General features: G+C 48.2%; 1 protein-coding gene across 5 annotated transcripts in view; it reads left to right on the top strand.

The window, feature by feature from the left end:
• TRIO (trio Rho guanine nucleotide exchange factor) overlaps positions 1 to 26,107 on the top strand; it is a 261,688-nt gene that overhangs the window by 107,672 nt on the left and 127,909 nt on the right. For all 5 annotated transcript variants that reach the window (XM_044442897.1, XM_044442900.1, XM_044442898.1 and 2 more), the window contains exons 10-15: positions 7,103 to 7,225; positions 9,287 to 9,478; positions 18,532 to 18,701; positions 19,619 to 19,793; positions 21,937 to 22,132; positions 24,051 to 24,217. In XM_044442897.1, the coding sequence (XP_044298832.1) occupies positions 7,103 to 7,225; positions 9,287 to 9,478; positions 18,532 to 18,701; positions 19,619 to 19,793; positions 21,937 to 22,132; positions 24,051 to 24,217 (1,023 nt within the window). The remainder of the gene's footprint in view (positions 1 to 7,102; positions 7,226 to 9,286; positions 9,479 to 18,531; positions 18,702 to 19,618; positions 19,794 to 21,936; positions 22,133 to 24,050; positions 24,218 to 26,107) is intronic.

The following is a 26,107-nucleotide window of genomic DNA, read 5'->3' as shown; positions in this document are numbered from 1 at the left end:
CTTGCTTTTGTTACCTCCTTAATTGCAGGAGGATAGCAATGTGTATGTTGGCCGCAGATGCTGGAATGTTTAGTTGCTGAGTAGATTCTGATGAGTAAAAATGTCAGGGATGCCTGTTGTGGATTGAAAACCGAGTTTGTTGCCTGATGGCATGGTTAAAACTACAACGTGATGAAGTGTGAAGGAGCGGCTTTTCCTGTTGGGATAAGATTTATGCAGGGATCCTTTTCTGCATGAACTTGTCTGCCAAGGAGACCTTGCAGATGGACCGGTTGGAGGGTCAACTTTTCGCTAAGAGTTGCTGGGGATTTTTTGGCCTGCAGTGTGTTGGCCGGGCCTGTTGGATCTCACTGTGCTTCTGTGCAAGCCATTTGAGCAGGGCCCAACTCATTGTAGGAGGGAACTCAAGAGGAAATTTCAGAGGAAGCTTGCTGATCTCTTTCGCGGACACCTGATCATCTCTGAAGAAACTCAGGGTTCTTCAAAGCACAGTTGGAAGTTCACTGGACTTTCTTAACAGCAACGTGAGCTCACTTTCCCTCTTGTGCGTAGATAGCAAAAGGTTCTCCTGCATTATAGTAAAGTATGCAAGTTAGTGTCTAATTTAAATAAATTAGCAAGTGCCCACATTTGCATCAAGCTCTTCGAGTATAATTCTGAGATCTTTTTATTTCCAAAGACAAAATATCTAACCAGATCATTGTAGGCATGTCATGAGCCGGCTGGAGCCGGGGGTCAGACTAGATGGCCCACAAGACCCCTTCTGACTCACTCTATTTCTGAGTTTCTATCTTAAGGCAGACAAGAAATTTGATGTATTGCTGGAAACAGTTGCAGTGATTTATGCATTATTCTGATATCCATCAGACGGTGAGGCAGAGGATCCTGTTGTTGGAGGTGGTACCAAAGGGTCACTTCTTGTATCCATGGCTCGTACCAACGGCTTTGGACTGTTGCATTTAGGGTTGAATTTATACTATTTTTCTTAGAAATTATCTGGATTCCACGGAGTGCCTTTCCCCATTTTTTTAGTTCCGTGTCAGAACCTCGTGGAAGAAGCAAAAGCAACATGGCACCTCCTTCCGTGATAGCGCAGCCATCCCCATCTTTGTTGCTCAGGTGCTGGTGGAGATGCAGCTGCGCTTCCCGGCATGGTTGGGGCATTTCAGTTTAGAGGAAAAGGAGTATTTATACAACTATATCTGATTGGGGAAGACAGATATGGGCTTCCCTTGTTCATAAAGTTAGAACCCGGCTGCATCCCCTTGAACTGATCAGCAGTTTGTTCAGGGCAGGGAAAAGGGAAGATGAACTCATACAATGCTAACCTACCATATTGGCTGCCGTAAGATGCAGGTGGCGGCTACTGACTTGGATGGCTTAAGGTGGGATTGATGGAAGAAGGGTCTGTTAATGTCAGTTAGTAATAATTAAGCCCCCATGTTCAAAGGCAGCCTTGCTGCGAATATCAGAAAAGGTCAGAGCAGAAAACCTTGGCCCAGGGCCATGACTCTCAAGTTCTTCGTTGTGGTCTCTGTGCATCACACATACGGGGTGCTGCGCCTGCGCAGTGCCTGCATTCAGGAAGATTCTCTCAGCTACTAACATTTTTGGCAGGGTCTCCGCTCCCCCTCCCCTCGAATAAATAGGCAGAGTCCCTGCCCTGTCGCCAGTCCACTGTTGGCTGCCATTCGCTGTGCCTCAGGTTCTCTCATTGCTTTCGACTGCCCTCACAAGCTTCTGTTTTTTCTACGTAATCTTTAAAACTTTTACAACCTCCTTTTAAATCCTCTCTTCTCCCAACCTATAAACCTCTCCACCACAATTCCTTCCCCCTTTTCCCCTTCCTTCATATATCCTCCCCAAACAATAAAACAAAACCTGCCTGTCATCTTTCTCTTTCTCGCTATGCTTTCTCATTCTCTCCTAATGGCGCAACATCTTGCTCTGAGAAGGTGTGCTCCGTGTGGGGCGAAAATGCCGTCTTTGGACAGCCATTCGCTCTGCCTGCTTTGTCTGCATGAAGGACATCGCGTGGACAAATGCGTCCATTGTCAAGCCTTCACCAAACAGGCTCGCAAGAACCACGAAAACTGCCTCAAGAGTGAGTTCTGGGACAGAACCTTGGTCGTGATGAAGGAGGCTACTGTGGCCAAAGCTGCCGGCGCTTCGGCAGCCAAGGGAAGCGCCCCTCTGTGTGTCGAACATGCAGACAGCACGAAGTCTGTCAAAGAGTGCTCGGGATGGTATCAATCTCCTAAAAAGCATAAGGAGAAAGGAAAGCATCTCGAAACCAAAGGGACTGTGAAGGAAAAGCATTCCAGAAAGAGAAGCCGGACAAGAAAAGAAATGGCATTCCCATTTGGCATGGAAGGAAACTCCATACCAAGCTGAAATGGAACAGGGTGTGTTGGTACCAAGCGAGCCTTCATTCTGTCCTCCTTCAGTATGGAGGACACCAAGACCATCTCCTTGCCGCATGCCAAGCCCGTTGCTGAGACCCTCTCCACAACCTTGTTTCAGCCCAACTGATACCCAAGCACTGGAACCGATACTACAAACCTCCATCTCAGAGGGAGAGATTTGGGAGTCTCCCTTGCACTCCCTGTTACCGTCTGACTGATGGATACACACAGCCCATGAGCATCAGGAGCCGATACACCCTCCCACTGTGACCCTGTATGGTCAGCCATCATCTGAGACTTTGCCAGGCTCAATTCGAAGACCACCTGCTCCGTTGAAACCAGAGATTCCATGGTATGGAAGGAGCCAATACTGGATGCCTCCTCCATGTCACAGACCACAGCAACCTGCAGACCTACCTTCTACGTCTCGGGAAGAAACTGCTGTCACGGCTCAACCAGTGGAGGAAGGATCAGCAGCGTGCTCTTCATCTTCAAGGGTGACTTACCTTTCTGAATCGGATTCGGAAGACACAGACCAGGCCTCTACTTCACCCAACCTTATGGTTTTGGCTCAGGGCCCAGGATCTCCTGGAGAGAATATGGGACACTTCTCCGAACTACTGGTCCATATACCAGCCTCCTTAGGAATTGACATTCAACAGCATATGGATCCAGAACAGGATAACATCTGCAGTGTTACCAGGACAGAGGATGTAGTCCCGGTGGCTCTGCAGTTGATCTCTGCCAGGCCATGATGGCGCCGTGGGGACTATCCAGTCATCCACACCCAACATCCTGGTGCCTGGAGTTGATGTATAAGGTCAGGGAACAGGGCATTCCATTTCTTTTACGACACCCCCATCCAAGTTTGGTGGTCATCGAGTCTACACAAGGTCAGCAAAACAGAGAGCACACTGCACCGGCTGATCATGCAGGACGTAAGATTGACATGATGTCTCGCCGTATCTACTCAGCCATGGGACTTGGACTCCAAATTTTCAACTTTTATGAGGTCACTTTGGCCCATTACCAATATTTCCTATGGCAGAAGATGGAAGCACTTGCTGCATTCCTTGCTGACCAACAGAGAGACCTGGCCAGAGTTTTCACTGGGGAGGCAGTGCAGCTTTCAAAACAACAACTGGCAATGGCGAGGCATCATGTGGACTGGGATTCTAGGGTGCTTGTCGGTGCAGTGGCTCTCAGGCAGCATGCATGGCTACGAGCCAGTAGCTTCCCACAGGAGACAAAACAACTAGTGGAATATATACCATTCGACGGAACTAACCTTTTCCATTCCAAAATGGATGAGAAACTCAGCACCATTCACAAAGCACATCTGACAGCTCACAGAATGGGATGGGGACCTTCCCAACATCACAACCATAAGTGACTTTGGAACAGACAACCACAGTATTGCCCCTTCCAACCTGTGCAACAGGGATACCCCATGGGGCATCAGTCTTTCAACCAGAGACCAAGCCATTCTCGCCGTACTGACAGGCCTCGGTACCAGCCTCCTCGGAAGTGTGTTGATATGGACAAATGCCAGTGCTGAGGGGCAGTATGACCCAGTCCTTTGTCAAGCCCACTTTTCCAATTTGGAGATTGACTTCAACATCATCTCCCCTTATGGGAGTCCATCACATCTGATCGGTGGGTTCTTTCCATTATAGAGCATAGATATAAAATCGAGTTTGAAACTGCCTCCTCTTGGAGCAGTCCGACGAACACCGGCTTCATCGATCCGGCAAGAGCAAGTGAGCATATTACTTCACAAGGGAGAGAATCAAAAGATTGACCACTCAGTGAGACAGCACGGCTTCTCCTTGAAGTGCTTCACGGTACCGAAGAGGGATGAGGAGCCCACTATGCGTCCTACCAAACTCGGTATTTGGCAGGGTCATGAGAAAACGAGACACATCAACTGCTTGGAGCTACTGGTGGCCTTCAAAGCTCTCCACTCTTTCGAAACCATCTGGAAGGGCAAGACCATACAGATAGCAACAGACAACATCTTCACTGTGTTCTACATGAACAAACAGGGAGGAACAAGATCGATTCCACTTGCACACCTTGCTCTTTGTCTGTGGAACTGGTGAATCAGCCACGGAATGGACATACAAGCAGGTCACCTGGCCAGCACCAAAGACGCGGAAGCAAATTCCTTGAGTCGCTACATGTCCAGGACACACGAAAGGGAACTCGACTGAGAAGTTTGTCATCGTCTCTTTGATCAGTGGCTGATGCCCTCAGTAGATCTGTTCGCAGCCCATCAGAACTGGGTATGCAATGCTTACTGTTCCAGAGGAGGGATAGGAGGGAACTCTCTCGGGGATCATGATCCCATGGAACAATGCTCTATTTCATGCATTCCCCCCAATACCATCGATAACGAAGTCGCTAGCAAAGATCGGGTGGGACAACACCACCTGCATACTGATCACTCCATGGAGGCCTTGTCAGTGGCTTGGTTCCCAGCCCTGCTTCAGCTGTCATGAGGGATATACATACACCTGCCAGAAATCCCAAACCTCCTCACTCAACAGCAGGGCAGGATCCTACCTCCAGACTTGCACATGCTGAAACTAACTGCATGGCTGATACACTGAGCTTGGTACCAACACTGAGTTCGGTACCAACAACCCTACATCCAGACATTCAGTACATTTTAAACTCAGCCCCACGACCAAATACTCGATGATCATATAGCTCAAAATGGAAATGCTTCATGCTTTGCGACCAGTAACAACTTCTCGCCTGAAACGGCAACCGTCGAGAATATTCTACAGTTCCTTCACTCACTGCTTCAAGGGAACTTGAAACCCTTGTCCATTGCAGTATATCTTGCAGCCATATCATACCATAGAGGACATATAGAAGGTGCATCTCACATCAGCTAACATTTCGGTTCCTATGAGGACTCCAAAGCCTACACCCTGCGATCCGATTGGTCGTACCAACGTGGAGTCTGTCAGTAGTCCTGCAGGCTTTAACAAAACCTCCATTCGAACCATTAGCTTCCACTGATCTAAGATCACTGCCATGGAAAACAGCCTTCCTGGGGGCTATAACTTCAGCTAGAAGAGTGAGCGAACTATGCGCCCTCTGAGTTGACTCCCCATATCTAAATTTCCATAAGGAAAAGGTTGTCCTCCGTATGGACCCAACCTTTCTTCCAAAGGTGGTGACAACATTCCATTTCAATCAAGATATCGTGTTACTGGCATACTTCCCAGCACCATCGGCACTGATTGAACGATCACTCCACAGTCTCGATGTCCACAGATCACTTGCTTTTTATCGATCCTGAACCAAACCATTCTGGAAAACCAAATGACTGTTTATAAAGTATTCCGAATGTGACAGAGGAACACCGATGGGACCCCAATGCCGAGGGGTAGTTGAAACCATAAAGCTTTCATACTAACTTGCCAAATTGGACTTGCCGATCCTTCCAAAAGTTCACTCAACCAGAGCTGTGGCCACCTAAGTGCCGGTATACCTGTACAAGACTTATGCAAAGCTACTACATGGTCCACCCCATGCAGCTTTATCAAACATTTCCATCTTGACATTAAGGCCAGAATGGACTGCTCTTTCAGCCATGCTGTTCTTTCAACCGTCCTGCAGTAACGACACCATCCCACCTCAGTTTAATAAGCTTGTTAGTCACCCATATGTATGATGCACAGAGACCACAACGAAGAAAGGCAGGTTGCTTACCTGTAACTCGTTCTTCGAATTGTCATCTGTGTGTTCACACAACTGACCTGCCGGCCCCACATGGGTGTCAGGGAAGGGGTCATACGATGTACTCTGTTTCCTAACATGCCGGGACCAGTTGGAGTGAACAGTTGGTCTCTAGCTGGACTGGTGATGGGGCAGAGACTCTGCCTATTTATATGAGGGGAGGGGGAGGGGAGTTCCCACCAAAACTGTTACTAGCCGAGAGAATCTCCTGAATGCAGGCACTGCACAGGCGCAGCACGACATAGGTGTGAATGCAACGATGACCACTTGAAGAGTGGCAGTTACAGGTAAGCAACCTGCCTTTCTGCTTGCCAGACTCTTCAGAACACCTGGTTAGCCATTCCATGAGCGCACGAGAGAGAAGGAGACAGAGGCTGACCCACAGATGTAGTTTGGTTGCCTGATGCGCAAGCCCCCCAGGAAACCTCTCTGCCCCTGGACATGTGGCTGCATGAGGCCCAGCGCACAAGCGGCAGCTGCCTTGTTAAATCGCCTTCTGGCTGAGGCAGGCTCTGTACGGTTAGCTCTTCTCGTGTAATAACTGATTGTATCCACTGGAAACTGCCTTCATGTCGTTGCAAACCTTAGCTGGGGAACTGCCACAAATCTGGCTGGCATGCAGCCGGCCTTCTGAAAGCCACCACAAAAGGGGGGCTGTTTAAGGGGCCTTTGTAGGGTGGCCGCTTATGTCCAGTGGCGCACAGCAGGCATTTTAATCATCAGTAGGCTTTCTCTGATGGGGCTGTTCTTGGGGAGTGGATGCAGGTAGTCACACAGCCTGTCCTGAACGTCCAGGACATAGCAGGGAAAGAGTCTAAATGAACACAAAACCTTTTAATGTGATCATGGCTGACTTAAACTGGTCTGTCTTACTTGTTATGCAATAAGAGGTGCTATTTGTAAGCACAGCACTGAGTTTCTTCCATGCTGATGTTTTCTTGCAGGTGCTAGACTGGATCGAAAACCACGGAGAAGCTTTCCTTAGCAAACACACAGGGGTGGGGAAATCCTTACATCGAGCCAGAGCCTTGCAGAAACGCCACGAGGACTTTGAAGAGGTGGCACAGGTAGGACACATCCTTGGCATCGCCTTAGATCGGGGCAGGCAACCTGGTCCCCTCCCGGTGTTTCTGACTGTTCCTATAACTCTCCACCAGCACAACCAATGCTTGGGCATTCTGGGACCTGCCATCCAAAACATCTGGGCAGTACCACATTGCCCACCCCCAGCAATTAGGCAGGAGACCGTTTGTAAAACGGTGTCCACAGCTTCATGCAAAAATGGATCAGTTTGGAATTTTGGCTGGCAGCATTAATATTGTATTGTTAGTTCGCTTCAGAGATGAGACCAGACAGATGTCTCCCAGTAGCGGTCTTCCAACAGTGTACAATTCCTTGGTACAGAGTACCAGTCCTGCGAACTCACTGTTCTCTCTTAGCATGCATGGTGTGAGAGATGCCTTTCTAAAGAGCCAAAGGAAACCTCCATCTCAGGCAACCAGCCACTCACCTGACTGGTGAAGTGGGTGCAGCACAATGGGTCTTGCGTTCCAGGTGCCCTGGGACCTTGAGGGGTGACCTGTGGAAAAGGGCACGAGCGCTTCCCCAGACAAGACGATGTGGAGCAATGCAAACTTGAACACTTCGACCTTTCCTGGTCCTCAAATCTCCTTGAGTCCCAGCTTGCACTGTTGAACTGACTTTGTGGTTTTAAACCTGATACAGTATTTTACTTTTGCTGGAAGTGTGTCTTCTTGGTCATGGGACCATCTTCACTGTATGCCGTTCCTAGATAGTTACGTCACAGTTGGCGCAATGGAAGCCAAGTTAGACTAGGTTATGTCCCTTCCTTTGAAGATGGTTGGAATTTGGTTCTGACTATGAATATACCACGTGGAAAGATGAGAATATTTTATAGAAAATAATTGGGAGCAGTAAATGATGCTTGATTCTGAAGTAACGTTGCGGTCTTTGTGAGCAGTTTATATTGGTCCTGCTGTTCCTTTGATTAGCTGTCCTGGACACAGGCTTTGTTAAACACCATGTGCAAAGGAAGTCTGAAGCCCGACCATCTTTAATATTTCAAGCTGCAAGGCTGTAAGCCTGTTCTGGAGATTTCTTTTAGCCTGAGGAGCAAGGACTCATTCATGTTTTTATCAGTAACAACAGAAATAGCTTTATGAATAAATTTCTCTAAACAATAGCAAAGAATGCATATGGGTGTGTTTAATTCTTTTTCCTTATGAAATTGAATTGCATCATTTAAACAAAGATCCCTGCTGTTTCTAAAATCCACATATAACTCGTCATTCTGCAGAAATCATAGCTAATCTCGATCACAGATATGCTGATCCATCTTACATGTTGTATTTTTTTGTCTTTCTTTGTTACAATCCCTGTGGGGCCCATGAATGTGCTTTAAGTTTACAAAGTAAGAAGGCATAATAAAGGTTCCTTGGAAGTCGGGGAAACAATGATCTGTGTTCAGTGATCCTGAATGTGCTTTCTTGCTTCAGAAGTGGCTTTGTGGTTGGATGAGATCAAAGTCGATGTAATCTCTTGTATTTTGCAAGGATCCTAACGACCCACAGAAATTAGGTGGGCTGCCAGTGAACCAATAGGTCCCTTGTGTCCACCTTCGTTATAGTAAAGAAGGCACTGAAAAATAAATGCATGGCTGTCAGAGAAGAGTCCTGGTTCCCTCACCTGGTTTGAATTTCCACAGTATTCTTCCTGAACTTGGTAGCCAAGGCAGTGCATTTGCTTTGACTGTTGCCAGGCAGCTTTGAACTCGATAATCCAAAATTTATTCGACAGCCAGTTACAGGAAATGAGTTCAGTGGATTCTCTGTTTGGAGGCCGAAAGGCATGCAGGCATCACCTTCTTGAATAGTAATCCTTCCTTTCATTCTCCCATAAGTTGTGGATCTCCCATAAGTGTGGTGGGTGAAACTGTGAGGATTTAGAAGGACTAAATGAAGTTAGCAATGTGATTATAAGGATCAAATGACAAAGTTCAATGGATCAGGTGGGAATTCCTTCTATGGGTGAATTATGTGGGAATGGTAGACCTGCAACGATCTAGAAATCACCCTGTGCAATGATTCTCCCTGTGCTTTCCCCCATAGAATACGTACACCAATGCAGACAAGCTACTAGAAGCAGCGGAGCAACTGGCACAGACAGGGGAGTGCGACCCAGAAGAGATCTACCAAGCAGCCCATCAACTGGAAGACCGGATACAAGATTTCGTTCGGCGTGTGGAGCAACGCAAGATCCTGCTGGACATGTCGGTATCTTTTCACACCCATGTGAAAGAGGTATGTAAAAAGTAAAGGAAGCGCCTTGAGAACGCATTACCTGTCCTTCTGTGAACCTATCTTGTCGCTAGACGCTGAATCAGATTCAGTCTGACTTGGGAAGGGCGGCTCCAGGTTGGAGGGGACCTGGGTCAAGCTGAGCTCTGTGGGACAACCCCTCCCACCCACGGTCACTGGACCTTGGTAGGCTTCTCTGGCTATCGTGACACCATTTCAAGCAGCATCGGTTGGTTGGCTGTGTTGCAACACTCTTAATTTCCCGCAGTGCCCCAGAAAGAGTGACATGATCGCCCTCTGCAAGTACCTGAAAGGCTGTCAGAAAGAGCAAGGACAAGAACTCTTCTTGTCCATTCCAGGGTGCAGGACATGGAATAGTGGACTTATGTTAAAGAAACCAGATTTAGACTAGACACCAGGAAGAATTTCCTCATTGTGAGAACAGTACGACAATGGATTAAGGTCATACATACTACCGTGTTAAGGCAGGAGGCAGGGGAGGTCAGAACAATTAGCCGAATTTTACATGGTGTCGCCTTTGTAGTGTACCTGTACAATCGAGGAAGAGTATCAAGTGAAAACCTTACTGTGTATCACCGAACTCCCAAGCCGTTTGCTTTTCTCTAGTGCTGCTGGGAACCTCCCAGAGAGCTTTGGCTGTTGGGCAGTGTAGAGGTTGCCATTGGAATAAAATCATAGCTTGATATGACGGCAAGTGTTACCTTTTCAAACTTATTTCCTGAAAACATGCATTTATTTTGCATATGGCATGTATTGCCAGGGAGCCTACAGTGTTTTACACGCAGTAGTAGTGCCTACAGTTGTTAGTCTGTTACTGTGCTGGTGCATCATGGGGGGGAACTAGCTTAGTACCGGTTTGCCAGCAACATTCTTGTTGGAGTCAATTCATCTCGGGCATTTCTCTGCCAAACCTCTGCTGAGCATGCCCAGGCGGGCATTGCAAATGAAGCCGGCTGGTTTCCCACTGAGGAGTGGTGTTCCCTATTTATCTCCTTGCAGATGGTATACTTTCAAACTGCTTAGGTGGGCCGGAGCTAGGGGCGGACAATGGTAGATCATTCTGTCCCACAAGGCCGGGCTCGAACCGCTGGAATGCTGACCATTTCTGATCAACAGTTCCAGCACCATTAAGCTGCTGCACCACTGCATCTCCCTTTCCTGAAAGTAAAAATGGGCAAACAAATCCAAATAATGGAAGCTAGTATTACTTCATTACTAGTTGTGTGGAAGTGCTTTCCACTGAATGCTGAAATATAGGTTGTTTTATGAAGTCCTCATCCAAGGGTGTGGGCATGCAAAACGTGGTGGGGAAAATAAACTCATTTTTGTTATTCTGAGAAAGGATTGAACATTTTTGCTTTCAGGAAAAAGATTATATTTGGGGGGCAGGGATGGGGATTTTTTATTTTCTACTAAAGCATTAAGTTTTAAGAGCAAGAATAAATCTAGGTTTATTTTCCAGGAATAAAACCATGGCTCATAGACCTCCTGAATCTCCAAGCTGCAAATTAGACCATTTTCAAAATTAAAACACTTCCCTGTGGCACTTTAAGCTACTTTCTGTTACCTCATTATATAGCAGCTTCCTGTCTGTCGTGTTCTCACCCTTGTGTTGATGTAACACACAAATGGCAGGTTTGGCTCTGAGTCAGAACGGCTTTTATTTTCCTCTCAGTGTAGCATTACCGGATTGGTTTGCCCCCCAAAGTAAGGTCTGAGTGATAACTTTCAGTTCGTCATGGTCTCCATGCATCACACCTGCCGGCTTTGCCACCAGTGCAGGGCCTGGCCCGGGAGGAAACTTCTCGGCTTAGCATCATGGACTGGACAGGGGCCTCTGTCCCTTCTGGTTCCCAGTTATAAGGGAGGCTCCCGCCCATTCCCTCAGTTTCCTTTCGTCCATGCGTCCCCTAGATTGGAAGCTTGCAAGTACTACCTCTGTTTCTTTCTCTTCCCCCTTAAAATTAAAAAATGACAGGATTCTCAGCTGCTTGTCCAGCAAGAAAGTTTTGCTTGAATTTGGTAGATACTCTGTGACCCTGTGTGCCCCTGCAGAGATAAAGCAAAATTGTGTGTGTGTGTGTGTGGGGGGGGGGGTGAGAGAGAGATAACCAGAAGGCACCAGAGCAGATGTAAATGATGCCCTCACTCTTTTTCCTTTAAGAAGCGGTGCCTGGATTTGCTTTTTTTCTTCCTCCCTTCCCATCTCGTGTCCCTTTTGTGTAACGTCTTTGGGTTTGTAACCCCCCGGGGAAGGAGCTCCCTGCAGGGTATTTTTTAATTGTTCTGTCAGCTTGTCTGGGAGCTATCTGGGCTGGAGAGCAGAATAGAAACACTTCTGCTGCTGAGCTTTTTGGCCTCTGGCTCCTGTTTGGCAATCTCGCTTTATATGATTTACTTGGAGGGTTGTGGTGAAAAGGTGGGATCTATTTGTAAGGTGTGAAAACTAACAAGGTATGTCAACAGCGGGTGAAGCTGCACATCTGTTAGGATAAAACTTAGATGTGGACAGGAGACCAAAGTGCAGCCCAGCTCGATGAGGGCATTCGCGCAGGATCCTGCCCACATCTCCCAGTCCTGAATGGACGAGAGATCATGCCATGACCGCCTCATATCTGTTGCTGGTTGTACGATGACCCAGTGCAAGAGGCAGTGTCATTAACAAGCAGTTAGGCAGTCACTTGTTAGAACTCTTCCTTGTACGAAAAGAGAGCCCGTGAAGTGTAGCGGTTAAGAGAGGCAGGCTGGGACTCAGTCGATCGGCCATGGGGCCCGCTGGGTGACTTTGGGCCAGCCACAGACTCTCAGCCCAACCGACCTCACAGGGTTGTTGCTGTGAGGATACACCTGAGAGGAGGAGGAGGAGAATTATGTAAGCTGGCTTGGGTCCCTGGGAAGAAAAAGAGGTGGGATATAGATAAAATAAATAAAAATAAATGAAATGAAATGAAATGAAAACACTAGGTGTCACAGAGGCCTACTGACAATGCAACAGAGGGTTTCCTTTTTAAAATACATAACTTGAATCTCCTTGACCTGGTTGAACTGTGCTGACCGTTTGAAATGTAAGAGCTGTATTTGAGGCTAGTTTTTATACATGCATTTAGATATGTTCATGTGTGCACTTGAGTGAGTGCCAATATTTAGTGTTGGGCACTCGGGAGAGGGAAGCTGTGTCATAGAGCAACTAAAGTGAACCTATATTTGCTCAAATACATAGAACTTTCCCCCAGTTCTGAAAATACCAATTCTGGCAGGAAGGCATTGACACATGACAGCAGTCAAGATCACAGTCTGCATACAGTGACGGCAAGGGTCTTAAAACAGAACTTTGAGATGTGCCACTTGGGTGGACTTTTTAGAGCACAAAAGGGGAAGAGAGCTTTCGATGCAGGATACAATTAGCTGTGATTCATAAATTTGGGAAGTCAGCCCAGATGTATTGGAAGGGTGCCTAGCTCTCCCCAGATGCTACACGATGTAGAGGAATGCTCTTGTCTTCCCAGCTTCCCTCAGCTCAAACTTCTCCAACTGTATTCTTAGTCTCGGTTAAGGTAATATTCCATGAAATGTTAAGGAAGCGTGTTAACTAGTTTAGGAAGTATAAAGAGTTAGCTTTAAAATGATGAATTCCAGAAGAGTGCTTTTGGTAGCCTCTCAGAGAGTCAGAGATGGTTGCGATTAGTGCATTGGGTCGGGGAGATACTGGTTCGAAGTGACTGCTCACCTGTGATGCATACAGGTTGATCCAGGGCCAGTGTCTCTATCTCAGCCTTACTTTCCTGTGGGTAATAGGCTACAGCTTAGTGCAAATTGCTGCAAGCTCCATGAAGGACAGGTAGGATGCAGTCGTAGTTCAATAAGCAACCTTTCCACCCCGATACAGTATTGTGCAGGCATCTTTTGTTGGAGGTGGAGCATCCATGAACTGCGGCTGCGCCCTGTTGAGTTGTTGGAGAACAGAGTAAGCTGTACACTGCCAGTTGTCAAAGACAGTGAGTTGTGAGCTTGATACAGGATGCCGGTGATGACAGCGATTTGCCCCGGTGGTTGTAGGGGGCTTATACATGGACTTGTTGCTTTCAACGAGCTTGTTGACTGGGTAGTGGCAGTTCAGTTCCCACCCCGTCCTCCGGAGAGTCCCAATGTGTCAGTCAAACGGATCATGGCTCTACAAGGCGCCTGGCTCTGTTGTGCCTGTGCGTAAGCACGGGCCGAGTGAATCAGTCTCACCGCCGCCCGAGATGGGCGGGAAGGAGAATGTTTACAGCAACAGTCGCTTAGATGGAGGTCTCAGTGCAGGCATAAATAGCAGAAACCTTAGGCCATTTCCCAGAGTGCAGCTTATTGCCATTCAGTGAGTAATGCAAAGTTGGCTTTTCTGTCTGTCTGTCTTTCTTTCTTCAGAAGGTGCCTTGAATAATGTCTGCACTCATAACTTTCCAATTGTCAGCCATACAAATGTGCATTTAAACAACTCTCTTTCCTCTGATGGGAAAAACTGGAACAAGAGCTGGGCCAGGTGCTTGCGTAGCAGTTCCAAGGGCAAAGAACAAATCCACTCTTTCAGTTCCTCGTGGAAATGTGGGAATACAGATTTCAAGGATGGACCCAGATGAGGCAGTGTCTAGACATTTTTGTGTGGTGCTTCCCATACTGTGCTCCTCGGTGGCTTGTGAAATCCGTGCCCAAATACCTGCCATTTCAAATTACCTGTCCTTCCGCTTGCTTCTTGTTTCGAGAGCACGTGTCAACTACTTCCTTGGTCTTCAGAACAAGTGCTTCTCTATTTACCTCAGGCTAGTTTGAAAGGATGGAAAACTTCCTTCGCATTAGTTGAGGAATGACAGGCATTTCGCAGGAGGCTGGAGTTCTGATACCTTAAGAAGAGAGATGAAGCTGCAGAAAGCTACTACAAATATAGGCTTGGCTTGGCTTGCCACACTCTGTGTGTGTGTTTGTGTGTGAGAAATGTTTGGACAGCAATGCCTTTACACGGCTCATGCTTGCCATTACACAATGGAACAGTCACGTGGCTGACTTTGAAAGGGGATAGCAGAGCGTGTGGAAGTCAAACTTCCATGTTGAGTGAGCCTCTGAGGACTGGCCGTTACTTTCCGTGTTTGAATTTTGGAGAAGGCTGGGTGAGCTGAGCCTTTGGCCTGAACCATCCAGGTGAGGCTGATGTTTTAGGCCACGTCATACCACAGTTCCCTGTGCTGCTGTTTGGGGAGCAACCTCGGGAAATGCGGATGTGGTGCTGGCGTGCAGGTTCCATTCGTGGCGTGCAGGAAGACGGTCCTGCGTGGGCAGCGACGGTTATGGGAGAGCTTCAGCTCAAGGGCACAAGGAGGATAGCAAAAGAGGTTGGCTCAGGCACACACGTGCCTCACTGATGTCTGCAAGTGAAGCAGGGCTTGAATTCTACCTTTACTGCTAAAAAACCCTCTGTCCTCGTATTAGGGTCGTGCCACAGAAGTGAATGTACTTTCCGAATGGATTGCTAGTACCAGAGAGAAGGAGCTAAATACGAACTGCAGGAAAATGCTTAGGCCCCAGTGAGCTTCTAAATACCTGGTTAATAATTCAGTACAAACAACACGCTCACTCTCCAGAAGCTTTTATTTAAACCTGCTTGTCTCAGTACAAAACAGAACAAGGCAGCAGCAAAAATACGCACACGCATGCGTGCGCACAGAGGGGCTCTGAGGGAAGGGCTGCCAGTATTTCATCCTTAATTTCCCTGATAATGCTGCTGCTCAGCCATGGAATAGGGAATCCTGCATCTCGCTTCTGTGGCTCTTTGTTTTCTGGGATCCTCACTAAATGCTGCGGGCGGTTCCAATGCTTTTAGTGGGGGTGCACAAGCTTCCACCCGTGGGCCACGTGGAACCCTCTGAGGCCTTGGAGGCACCTCCTAGGTGTCCCGGGCTGTCCCCCGATCTCCTGCCCACGGATTTCCCCGTCACTGCCACTTCTTTCCGAACACCTAGTGATTCTGCCACAGAGGATGCTGTTTTTCCACCACCAGTTGCAGAAGGGAAGCATTCTCAGTGGAGATGAGAGTAAAAGCTGCTACTAACCCTCAGAGCTGTTAGTGGAGATTGCTGGGGAGCGAGGGGGGCTCTTCTCTCCCCACGGGTCCCTCGACCTCATCAGGCAAAGAGATGGTGAAAACTTGCCAGCATCATGTGGAAGGCATGAGTGAGCATGCTCACTGTAAATCATGTTCTACGTGACCCACAGGGCGGAAAAGGTCACGTGCTCCTGCTGCAGAGCATTATAGGGAGTTGGTAGGTGCTTAAGTTCATGTTTTTAAAGTCCCGAGAAGTTAGATTCGGGTATAAGTTTTATGGCTCTGATTGTGTGAACTAAAAGAGAGAAATGGAGCAGAAGAGGATTCTTTAAGTCTGTTCTTCAGCTATTACCTGACTCCCCCCAGGCAGTATTGGTAGGTGTCCCTTACAGGATTGTTGTGCAATTAGCAAAAACAGAAAGAAATAATGCTTTGCAGATACTGTGTAAACCATTTTGAGAGCATTATGCTAATCAAATGGTATGTAAACGTTGTAACTATTTATTTTGATTTATTTATTTAAAGTTTTTCTATGCTGTCTATTTCTAAAAAAAGTCTCTGGAAGGTTTACAAGGAAGGAAACCAAGAACAAAACCATCATCAGTAATTTTCAGTCCCATTATTTACCCTTCTCTTAAGATGTGAATAGACAAAGATACAAGGTTTTGTAATGCCAGAAGAGTCGGATGCACCTCTGCAAACTCCCCAGGTTCAACTCTTGAACATATGGGCAGGGATGCCCCCCACCCACAGTCTCTTTGATTCCTGAAAAGAGATGGCATTATTGTGCAAGCTCTTTAGTAAAACTGGTAGCTAGTCCTCTGTGAGAAAAATTAACCTGAATGGTACAGATAACTTGATTTAATCAAGAATTTCAGGAATCATTGTATTGCTGACCTAAAACTTCCATTTATTAAGCAAGCAAGCAAACAGCTCCCCCCACCCTCCACTACTGGGCACATTAAACCCAGGCTGTTTCTCCATTCCTCGTCCTCTGCTCCCAGAACCCCGTCTGTTGCTTCCAAAGTGGCTGCTGAACTGTATACCATTGAGACCCCCGAAGAAGATTCTGTAATGCTTGCAATTAAGCATACGGCTCATAGCTAAGCGTGCAAGATTTCAGGTTTAATTCCTACCCTCTCTAGCGACAGGGTTTAAATCGCAGCACTAGGGCGGTTCTGTTCCAGAGCTTGGCAAAGCATTACCATTGAGCATAGCCATGATCAGACAGATGGCCTTACGCTCTGAGTGCAAGTAAAGCAGCTTTGTATCTTCATCTATCTATCTACATACGCATTTTAGATGGGCTTAATACTTGAAATGGTGCATGCAATTGCTGGATGTGTAAATATGAGAATTTTTTAAAAATACCTTTTAATGATAGCTGCCGTCCTTCCGGGGCTATCTTTTCTGAGAAATACTGCTCCATTGGGGACTCTTGTCCAGCTGAAGTAGCATGAGAGAGCCAGTGTGGCAGTGTGGTTCGAGCCTAGGAACTGGGGCGGGGAGCTATGGAGCTCATGGAGAGACTTCGGGCCAGACACAGGCTCTCAGCTGGACGTACCTCACGGGGTGCTGTGGAGGTTGAATGGAGCTATGGAAGAGGCCTTGGGTTCTTCACAAGGGGAAAAAAGGACAGGATGTAAATGCAGTGGAGGAGGAGGAGGAGGAGGAGGGCAGCAACAATGCAATGACTCACCACCTTCAGTGGTGCTTACTTAGACCAGTGGGGGACAGCCATGGCTGTGCGCACTGGAACGTCCAGAATGTATGGCGGACAATGAATGCTTGCAAACTGGGATTTTTCTGGGTGAGCCTTCCGTGGTGCAGTTGCCCTGCCTGATGGGGGTGTGCGTCCAGACATCGCTCCCTTCCGTTTCCAGTCACCCCCGTGCTTTCAGACCGCTGCATCCATCGTTGTTCATCTCAGGAAAGCATATCTGGTAAAGGATGACACACAGGCCCCGCAACACAGTCCTGGTGGCCCCAGGAGCCTTCCCCAGCCGTGAGAATTAGTGCCGCTTCTGACAAGGGTGACCCATAAGGCCCGTTTATGTCATGCTCATGTGGGTTCAGAGACTTGCCATGGCTTCCAAGGTGCCTTGTGGGTGAGACCAAAGGGGCCCTGAAACCGGCAGCCGGTCTCCACAGCGACCGGCCAGGTGTGGTATGAAGAGGCGAGAGGCCTTCCCCTGCCGTTCTCCGGTACACGGAGAGGTAGGCCAGGCTTCTTGCCCCACACTGTGAATGGGGCAATCGGAGCTGAAATACCCAGGCTGCCTGGGGGGGTCCAAGGCTAAGTGGAGCTCTGGAGTGACTGCTTCTTGGCTGTCAATCATCAGATGCCGTGCCCAATCAGCTGGGAGCAGGAGGGCTGCGGTTCAAGCGCCGCCTCCCCTGCTGGCCCACTTGAGTGACCGTAGGCATGTCTCACCCATTCAGGTAGGGACGTGCAAGGAATCTGCTCTGGGTTGGGATGCTTTGGATTCCCTTGGCTCAGCTCCACAGGCCCAGCCTGCCTTCTTGCAGGTGTGGGTCCAACCTCGTGCCGAGCCACCTGGGCACCTGACAGGAATTGGGCCCGTCATCCATCTTCCACACGTGGGAGCCGCAGCCTTGGTGTGGTGTGCGGCGGAGGGGAAGGCTGCCGGCTGCAGCACTGGAGTCTGCGCAGCTCCTTCCTGGCTCAGCTCACTTTCCGAGCCTGGGCCGAGCACGGGAAGAAGTCCAGTAAGCAGAGGAGAGAGAGATCCAGGGAGGCTCGTCGTGACTCCACGCCCAGCCGTCTGTGGCTCCGCTCGGCTCAGGTGCCGTGTCGATGCCGAGCTGCATCCTGGGCGCATCACAACCCATTTTCGTCAACCTGCAGCAAAGCTTGGCGACGCTTTGTGGGGGGGAAGCCCTCCGTGACGGTCTCCTAAGCTCCCTGCTGAGTTATTGTTGTTTCCTCTTTGCACAGCTCTGGACATGGCTTGAAGAGCTGCAGAAGGAGCTGCTGGATGACGTCTACGCGGAGTCGGTGGAGGCCGTGCAGGAACTGATCAAGCGGTTTGGCCAGCAGCAGCAGACCACGCTGCAGGTGACCGTGAACGTCATCAAGGAAGGCGAGGACCTGATACAGCAGCTGAGGTGAGCGCCTGTGCATCCCTGCGCCGCGTTCTCCCTTCCTCGCAGGGTGTCCCGCTCCCCCCGGCCCTGGTGCCCTGAAGCTGGGGGTTCCTGCCACTGGTCCCCCCCGTTTCTGGACGCTTTGGGCAGGAGGAAGGGGAGGCGCGCAGCCCACGTTTGCTGTGCTTTACAGTGGGAGAGGACCTGACGTTGGCCCACCATTTTCCTTACCTGGCCCGTGTTCTCGTAACCTGCAATTCCAAGCTAATGGTTGCTAGAGAAGATTACAGCTTAGTTCGTGATTGTACGGCTTGGGTGTGTGAGGCACTGTGTGCCCCAGCTACTGGCAATTTTGAGAAATGTCATGTTACCGGTGAAGGAACATTATAGGTGTGGGTAACAGACAGCTTGAAACAGTGAATTTCGAGCTGTCTGTTCTAGGGAATTCTTGGTTCTCTTGAAACGTGCTGAGAATTCCTCCTGAGGAGCTATAAGCTTGCTTCCTCAGGGCAAAAGATTGCCCTAAGGCCACCTCATCCTGAGCAGCCGCGCAGGTGTCCGGCAAGAACAAGTCCAAGCAACCCATGAGGCTGGCTTGCGCACCCATCGCCAGCACGCCCACTGTGCAAGCAGAGCTCTGCTTCTGCACATGTGGCTTGTGGGCTTTGCATACTCTGCGCAAAGAATCACACACTTGGCGCACATTGCGTATTTCGTGCAAAGAAGCGGCTAGCCTTCCTGGGGGTTTGTCGACTCGATCTTGGCTTGACACATGCAAGTGAAGCAGCATCCAGCCTGATCTTTGCGTCCCCAGCTGAGAGTTGAAAACCCACCGGCACCAAAGCAGTGATGGTGGTCCAGTTCCCCTTCAGCACCCACAGAGAACCCTCCCTCGCTGCTCCTGGTTTCCTGTTTATGGTCCCTCCCTTTTCTAATAGGGATTCCGCCATCTCGAGCAACAAGACGCCCCACAACAGCTCCATCAATCACATCGAGACCGTCCTCCAGCAGCTGGATGAGGCCCAGTCGCAGATGGAGGAGCTGTTCCAGGAGCGCAAGATCAAACTGGAGCTCTTCTTACAGCTGAGGATCTTTGAGAGAGATGCTATCGACGTGCGTCACCCCTTCCTATATCAGTGTTTCTTTTAATCTTTCCGTTCGCACCTGAGGGCTGGGCTGGATTTTTCAAAAACCGGGTTCTACCTGAAGAGCGTAACTATGATGAAGCTGTTTATTTTCTCCAATCGATTCGGTTTCCCTTAATCCTCCACAGAATTTAGAAAGGGTTGAGTACTTAAGGATTGTAATCTCTGTGCTAATACAGAGCATTCCTGCCCCAGGAAAGTTCAATCTATTTTACTGTCAAAGAGGCTGAATTTACTGCAGTCCCCTCCCTGTTTCGTAGGGATGTGGTGCGAATGAGAGAGTATCTGTAATGGCTTGCAGCGAGAGAGGCATCGTATAAATTCTCCCTACAAGTTGCAGTGCTGTTGTATCCATCCCTTCCTCCTGTGTGCCCCAGTCTCTTCACTTTCAATATATCATGGTCTGCAGTGCTTCTGATGTAGAGCTTTAGGAAGTCCCCGGTAACAAAGGCAGGTGGCTATTTTTTAAAATGACAAGTGCATGAACTTTACTGTCATACAAACATGGAGAACCAGTTTCACCTCATTCCTGGAGCAGGATATGCCAAATCATGACTATCCCTTCCCATAAAGTCCATTTGAAACTCTTACTTTGCTAATGCAATTGTCAAGTCTGCCTCCAGTATCAGTGGTGCCCGTTCACTCAGCTCAGGTCTGGAATTAATGTTGGTTAATTGATTAAAACGCTTGATTTCAGATTCTAGCTGTTAAGGATACAAATATATGCCTCCTCTCATCCTTCAGAGATCACCTGCCAACTGGAGTCAGAATGTGTCAACAGATAACTCTGAGAATGGTTATATAGATTTCAAATCCAGGAATAACTATCCTGTTGGTCATCTTCTCCCAGTTTTATCATATTTCCAAATTCTCCTATTTCTGCTTTCCATTTCTAGCAGCTGCTGCTCTTAACACTTTGAATATTTTTTTGGAAAGACAAGTGCACGTGTGTGTGTGTGTGTGTGTGTGTAAGTGTACTCCTGGCTTTCATTTGTCAGCAGCTTGTCAGCTTCTGTCCTTTCCTCATTTTGTGGTCATAAAGCATTAAGTACATCGCACCAGGAATCATCCGTGCTGGATAGACTTTGGAAATGGTTGGCTTGTTCTCACAAGTCAATTTAAAAGCTTCTCTATCATTCCTCATTCTGAGCACCAGCAATTTAGTCCCTATTCAAGCTGAGTTCAGCTCTTCAGGTACAATTTCTCTTGTCCTAAAATATTTCTCAGAGGCAAACACATGTAAAAGTTTCCTACTGCCCATTGGCCTATGTGCAACACTGAAAGCTCCCACCTTCCTTTGGTTAGCTGACTCTGTGCATGAGACAGGTGTGTCTACAAAATACTAACCTTCAAGCCCTTTTTATGGAAGCTCCTTATATTAATTCGATGATGATGATGATAATTATAGGAGGTGCAATGTCTAGGCCTCCTTAACTACAGTTCTCACTGTCTTCAGTACTTTCCTATAACACACAAACTGCATCTTGGCTGCAGACCCTGAAGCGTCCGCAGTTCACTATTCAGTAAGGGTTGGGGGTCTTGAAATCTCTTTGAGAGATCATTTTCTGTTTTTCAAGATGGTGACCTGTTCTCAGACACCAGCCTATGGCATGCGCTCCCCAGAGAGGTCCGTCTGGCGCCATTGTTATTTGTTTTTCGGCGCCAGGCTAAGACCTTATTATTTAAAACTTATTTTAATTGTTAAATTATTGAATTAATTAGGATTTTAACATTTTTAGCCGAGAATGCACTGGGGGTTTTTAAACGATTTTTTAAAAATTGTTATGTTATCATTATGTGTGTATGTATTTATGTATTCTTTGTGAGCCTCCCCGAGGCTTTGTTGCAATGGGGGGCGGCACAGAAATGTTTTAAATAAATAAATAAATAAATAAATAAATAAATAAATAAATAAATAAATAAAACCTCCTAAAACAGCACAGGAAGTTTGAGCCTGGAAATGCAACATGTTGGTCCTTGAAGAGTTCACAAGCTCTTTTTCCAAGCAGCAAGCCCTTTCTACAGCATTTTGAGTTCCTCTTGATCTTGCAGCTTGCATTTAGTTACATTGAAATGTGTTTTCTTCTTCCTCTTTGCTTTACCCACTTTAGATTATTTCAGACCTCGAATCTTGGAATGATGAGCTCTCTCAGCAGATGAACGATTTTGACACAGAGGACCTCACCATTGCTGAACAGAGGCTCCAGCACCATGCAGACAAAGCCCTGACCATGAACAACCTGACTTTTGATGTCATCCACCAAGGGCAAGACCTCCTTCAGTATGTCAATGAAGTACAGGCCTCTGGTAAGAAGGATTTGTCCCACCTTACCCAGTTAGCGGATTTAAAGGATTGTCCAAGCAGACTTCATAAGCCTTCATTGATGTGTAAACTGTCTATATTGCAGAAAGACATAGTGGGTTTTGTAGTTTAGAAAGGAATATTTATACATTTCTTGCTAATAGATGAAAGGTATTTTATAACAACAAACACTTTGTGGTGAATAGTAAATATTTTAATTTTGGTGAACACAGTAAAGTTGTTTCAGGCTTCCCTACAAACCTTCTTCGATTTTCTTTATCAGCAAAAAAACAGCAAAAATCAAAAAATTTCCTTATCAGCTAAAACCTTCATTACAGAGAGGCTGGGACGCAGAGAGCTACCTGCAGGCAAACACAGACGCTTAAGCATACCCTTTAGGCTTTCCGATTTTGAATAGCCAAATTTCCACATGGTATGACAAATGAGAGCCCTACGTGGTGTAGCATCAATTTGTCATTTCATCCCGAGGTTTACTATTTGCGAAACACAAGTCCAACGCCTTCCCGAGCACACCGAACCGTTTGCACTGTTCTTTGAACCTCAGCCAAGCTTGTGTAGGATCCTTCAGCTAATCAGTCTGGAAACCAATGTGGACAGAGGAGTGTGAGCCAGTACACACCCACACCACTGTGTGCAGCGTGTGGCATGAGCTGGACGTATGTGAAGCAGCAGGATCCTGTTTGTCGTGCAAGGAACACTGACGTGGGTGTCTGCTGAGTGCAGATCCATCGTAGGGTGGATCCCGGCTGACCATTCTGTGAATGGAATGCTCCTTCTGCACGCAGAAAGCACTGAGATTCGGCAGAGGCGCCCCTCCGGAGGAAGGGAGCCAAGGTTTGCCAATGCCCGTTTCTCGCTGAAGCACCTCCCATTTTGCTCAGGAGGTTCCTCCTGCCCCGTAGAGCAGCATTTCAGGAGGGGAGGAAGAGGCCTCTCTACCTCTTTCCTCCAGGGCAAGAGAACTCTGCCAAATGATACCCTGGCCCAACCATTGCAGAATAAGCATGCCAGCAGATGCACTCCACGTGAAGTGGCTTGGCGGTCGCTCTGATTTCTGCGTTGATAGCCCTGCCTCACTCTCGGAGGTGGTAGGTCTTCTCCAGTCTCATGGGTTTTAGGTGCATGCCCACAACCTCCCTAGCAAGGCACTGATAAAGTATGAATAAGCTATCTTGGGCAGAAATGGTTTCACTCTATTAAAAACAGAATAGGTTCCTCTTTATGCTGTAAGCAGACTGTTTCCAGTGGAATGACTCTGGGTGTGACAAGTCTCAGGTATAACATACAGCAAGCCAAAAGCCAAGGGTTTGGCCTAGCTGTATTTTAGTGTTAGCCGGTGCTGAGGCTGAAACCTTAAATCCTGTTCCGAACAGTGGTGGTGATGCTGACCCTGTTCGCAGGAAAAGTGCCGCATTTTGCTGCCTTTCGCAAAAAACAGAGGGCAAGGTTGATTCTTCCTGCAGTGCAACTGATGCTTTGGTGGTTGCAGAATCATACTTCAGTGGCTGAATAATGAAAATGAAACCAGGTATTCAGCATAGAACTAGGTTCAACTTGACAAGGCGTAGAAAGCCCGAAGCCCAGAAAATGTGTGTGATGCTGCCGTTGTCCACAGGGGCACAGCAGTACGTCTCTCTCCAAAGGTCTGTCTCTCTGACTGCGGGAAATTCCTCTGCTGTGGTGCCATCACATTTCTGCACCCCAGCCTGGTCTGCCTGCAGACAGCCCCCCTCCCCCGGTCAGAGGCAGCCTCCCAGGCCCTCAAGCCAGACGCCTGCCTCAAGAAGAAGTAGGAGGCTGGCCGGCCACCCTTGCAAAGCAGGCGTCTGGGCCGTGCGCCCGGTGGGACCTCGGGAGGAAAACCACAGGCGTGGCGGTGCGATTCACGGGTGGTCTTTTCAGGGGTGGAGCTGCTGTGCGACAGGGACGTGGACATGGCAACCCGGGTGCAGGACTTGCTGGAATTCCTCCACGAAAAGCAGCAGGAGCTCGACTTGGCGGCGGAGCAGCATCGGAAGCACCTGGAGCAGTGTGTGCAGCTCCGGCATCTTCAGGCGGAAGTCAAGCAGGTATGAGACGGCTGCGTGGTCCTCTCTGCTCCGGAGGCAGCCCTTGCTGCAGAATGTCTCCAAAACAGGTCACGGGGCAAAGGTGGCACCGGAGTCCCAGCAGGTTGTGTGAATTATTCTGTGGAGATAACATCAGTGCCCCACTGGGTTCCAGGCACGCTCACCTCACAACTCCCCAAAACAACAAAATGCCACAACCGCCTCTGCTGAAGATGGAGGGGTGGTCCGTGGGAAACAGCTCCCGGGCAAACGCCACAGAAATCCCCCGGTGACGTTGTTTCTGCGAAAAGCTCTGTTGTCGGCCACGGTAGCAAAGTGGAAGCGCAGATACAGAGGCAGTGTCCTTCTGAATGCCAAATGCTGGAAGAACTGTTTTTCAGAGGCTTTGGCTGGCAGCTGTTGCAAACAAAATGCTGGACTAGCGAGATGGTTGGAGTGACTCAGAGGGGATCTCTGGGCATCCCACAAGCCCTGCTCCAAACAGATTCCCTTGCCTTCTTGGTGGTGCATCAGCTGCGCCACTTTGCTGCCTGAACTGCTGCTCTTCCTTCTGTTGTGCTATTGCTGTGTCTCACCCTCGCTGCAGAGCTGGGTTTAAAATCTTGGAGGAGTTCTTTAAATTCACCCTTTATCTGCATAGCAGCCAGGTTGCTTTAGCAGCAGATGGTATGTGCATCTGAATACATACACCACTGCAGTATCTACTCAGTTTGCTTTTTGTTGTTGTCCAAGGAAATTGCTTTTTAAACCACTTTTTCTGCTTCAGCAAAAGGTTTGAAGCAGATCACCACAGCGTAAAAGGAACCAGCATAATGGCAAGCGCGTATACACAAGATGGGTATTAAAAATAATACCTCTATGAATGTCCCAGGCTAAAGAGTTTGCTGTAAGCTTAAAAATGGCAGCAGTGCTTCCGTATTGACTTTTTCCCCCTATGGAACATAAATTAGGGGGCCTCTGCTGGATGCTGTTTTTCCATCACAACTGGCGGAGCGACGCTCCTGAACCACTCCAGTTTTACAGACATACCGTTCTGTCAGAAGGGGAGCCCCTGTATGTAGTTGCTCACCTGTCCTGAATGACCCAACACAATTTGTGTAGTTGAACTGTGAGTTAACAGCAGGGTGTATAGCTAAACCCACTGCCGTGGGGGATGGTGGTAGCCACCAGTCTGGATGGCTTTAAAAGGGGATTGGACAGATTCAGGAGAGAGGAGGTGATCCGTGGCTACTAGCCTTGCTGGCCACGTGCTCCCCGCTTTAGCAGAGGCTGCGTCCCTGCATGCAGCAGTTGCTGAGGAGCTGGGAGGAGGAGGCCTGGCACCCAACCTGCCTGAGGGATCCTGTGGGCAGCTGGTTTGCCTCTGTGTGTACGGAGTGCTGGACTAGATGGCCCTTGGGTCTGATCCAGCATGGCTTTCCTGATGTTCTTATGGTCTTACTTAGCAGATGGCTGAGGAGTGTATAGCAATGCCATATGTTTCACTATGCAATCACTTCTACAGAAGTCTGTAGCTTCCTTAGCTCTCAAACCTGCATCCCCACATTGTGAGGTAATTTCTTCTCTGGGCCTTTTTCTGATCAAGAAATGCAGGGATCCTGTGGGCAGCTGGTTGTCAGTGTGAGTACGGAGTGCTGAAGTGGGTGGGCTCTTGGGTCCGATCCAGCATGGCTTTTCTTGAGTTCGGTTATGTTCACTTCTGTACAAAAGTTGTTCCAGTAGACTTCACACCATCCGGAGGAAACTTTGTAGCAGAACAGGAACTTTGAGAGAGAAACTCTGAATTAAAAAGAAAAAGGATTTTCGATGAGGTTCCATCTCCTATTTGAGCTGCTGCATAGATATTCTCCGTATAAATATCGGGTTATCTTAATAGAAATACTAAAGGTT

This window comes from Varanus komodoensis, unplaced genomic scaffold (assembly GCF_004798865.1).
Source record: "Varanus komodoensis strain SLA01 unplaced genomic scaffold, ASM479886v1 scaffold40, whole genome shotgun sequence".
NCBI classification, from domain to species: Eukaryota; Metazoa; Chordata; class Lepidosauria; order Squamata; family Varanidae; genus Varanus; species Varanus komodoensis.
The sequence above is the reverse complement of the archived record's forward strand: the minus strand, read 5'-3'. Positions and strand labels throughout refer to the sequence as shown.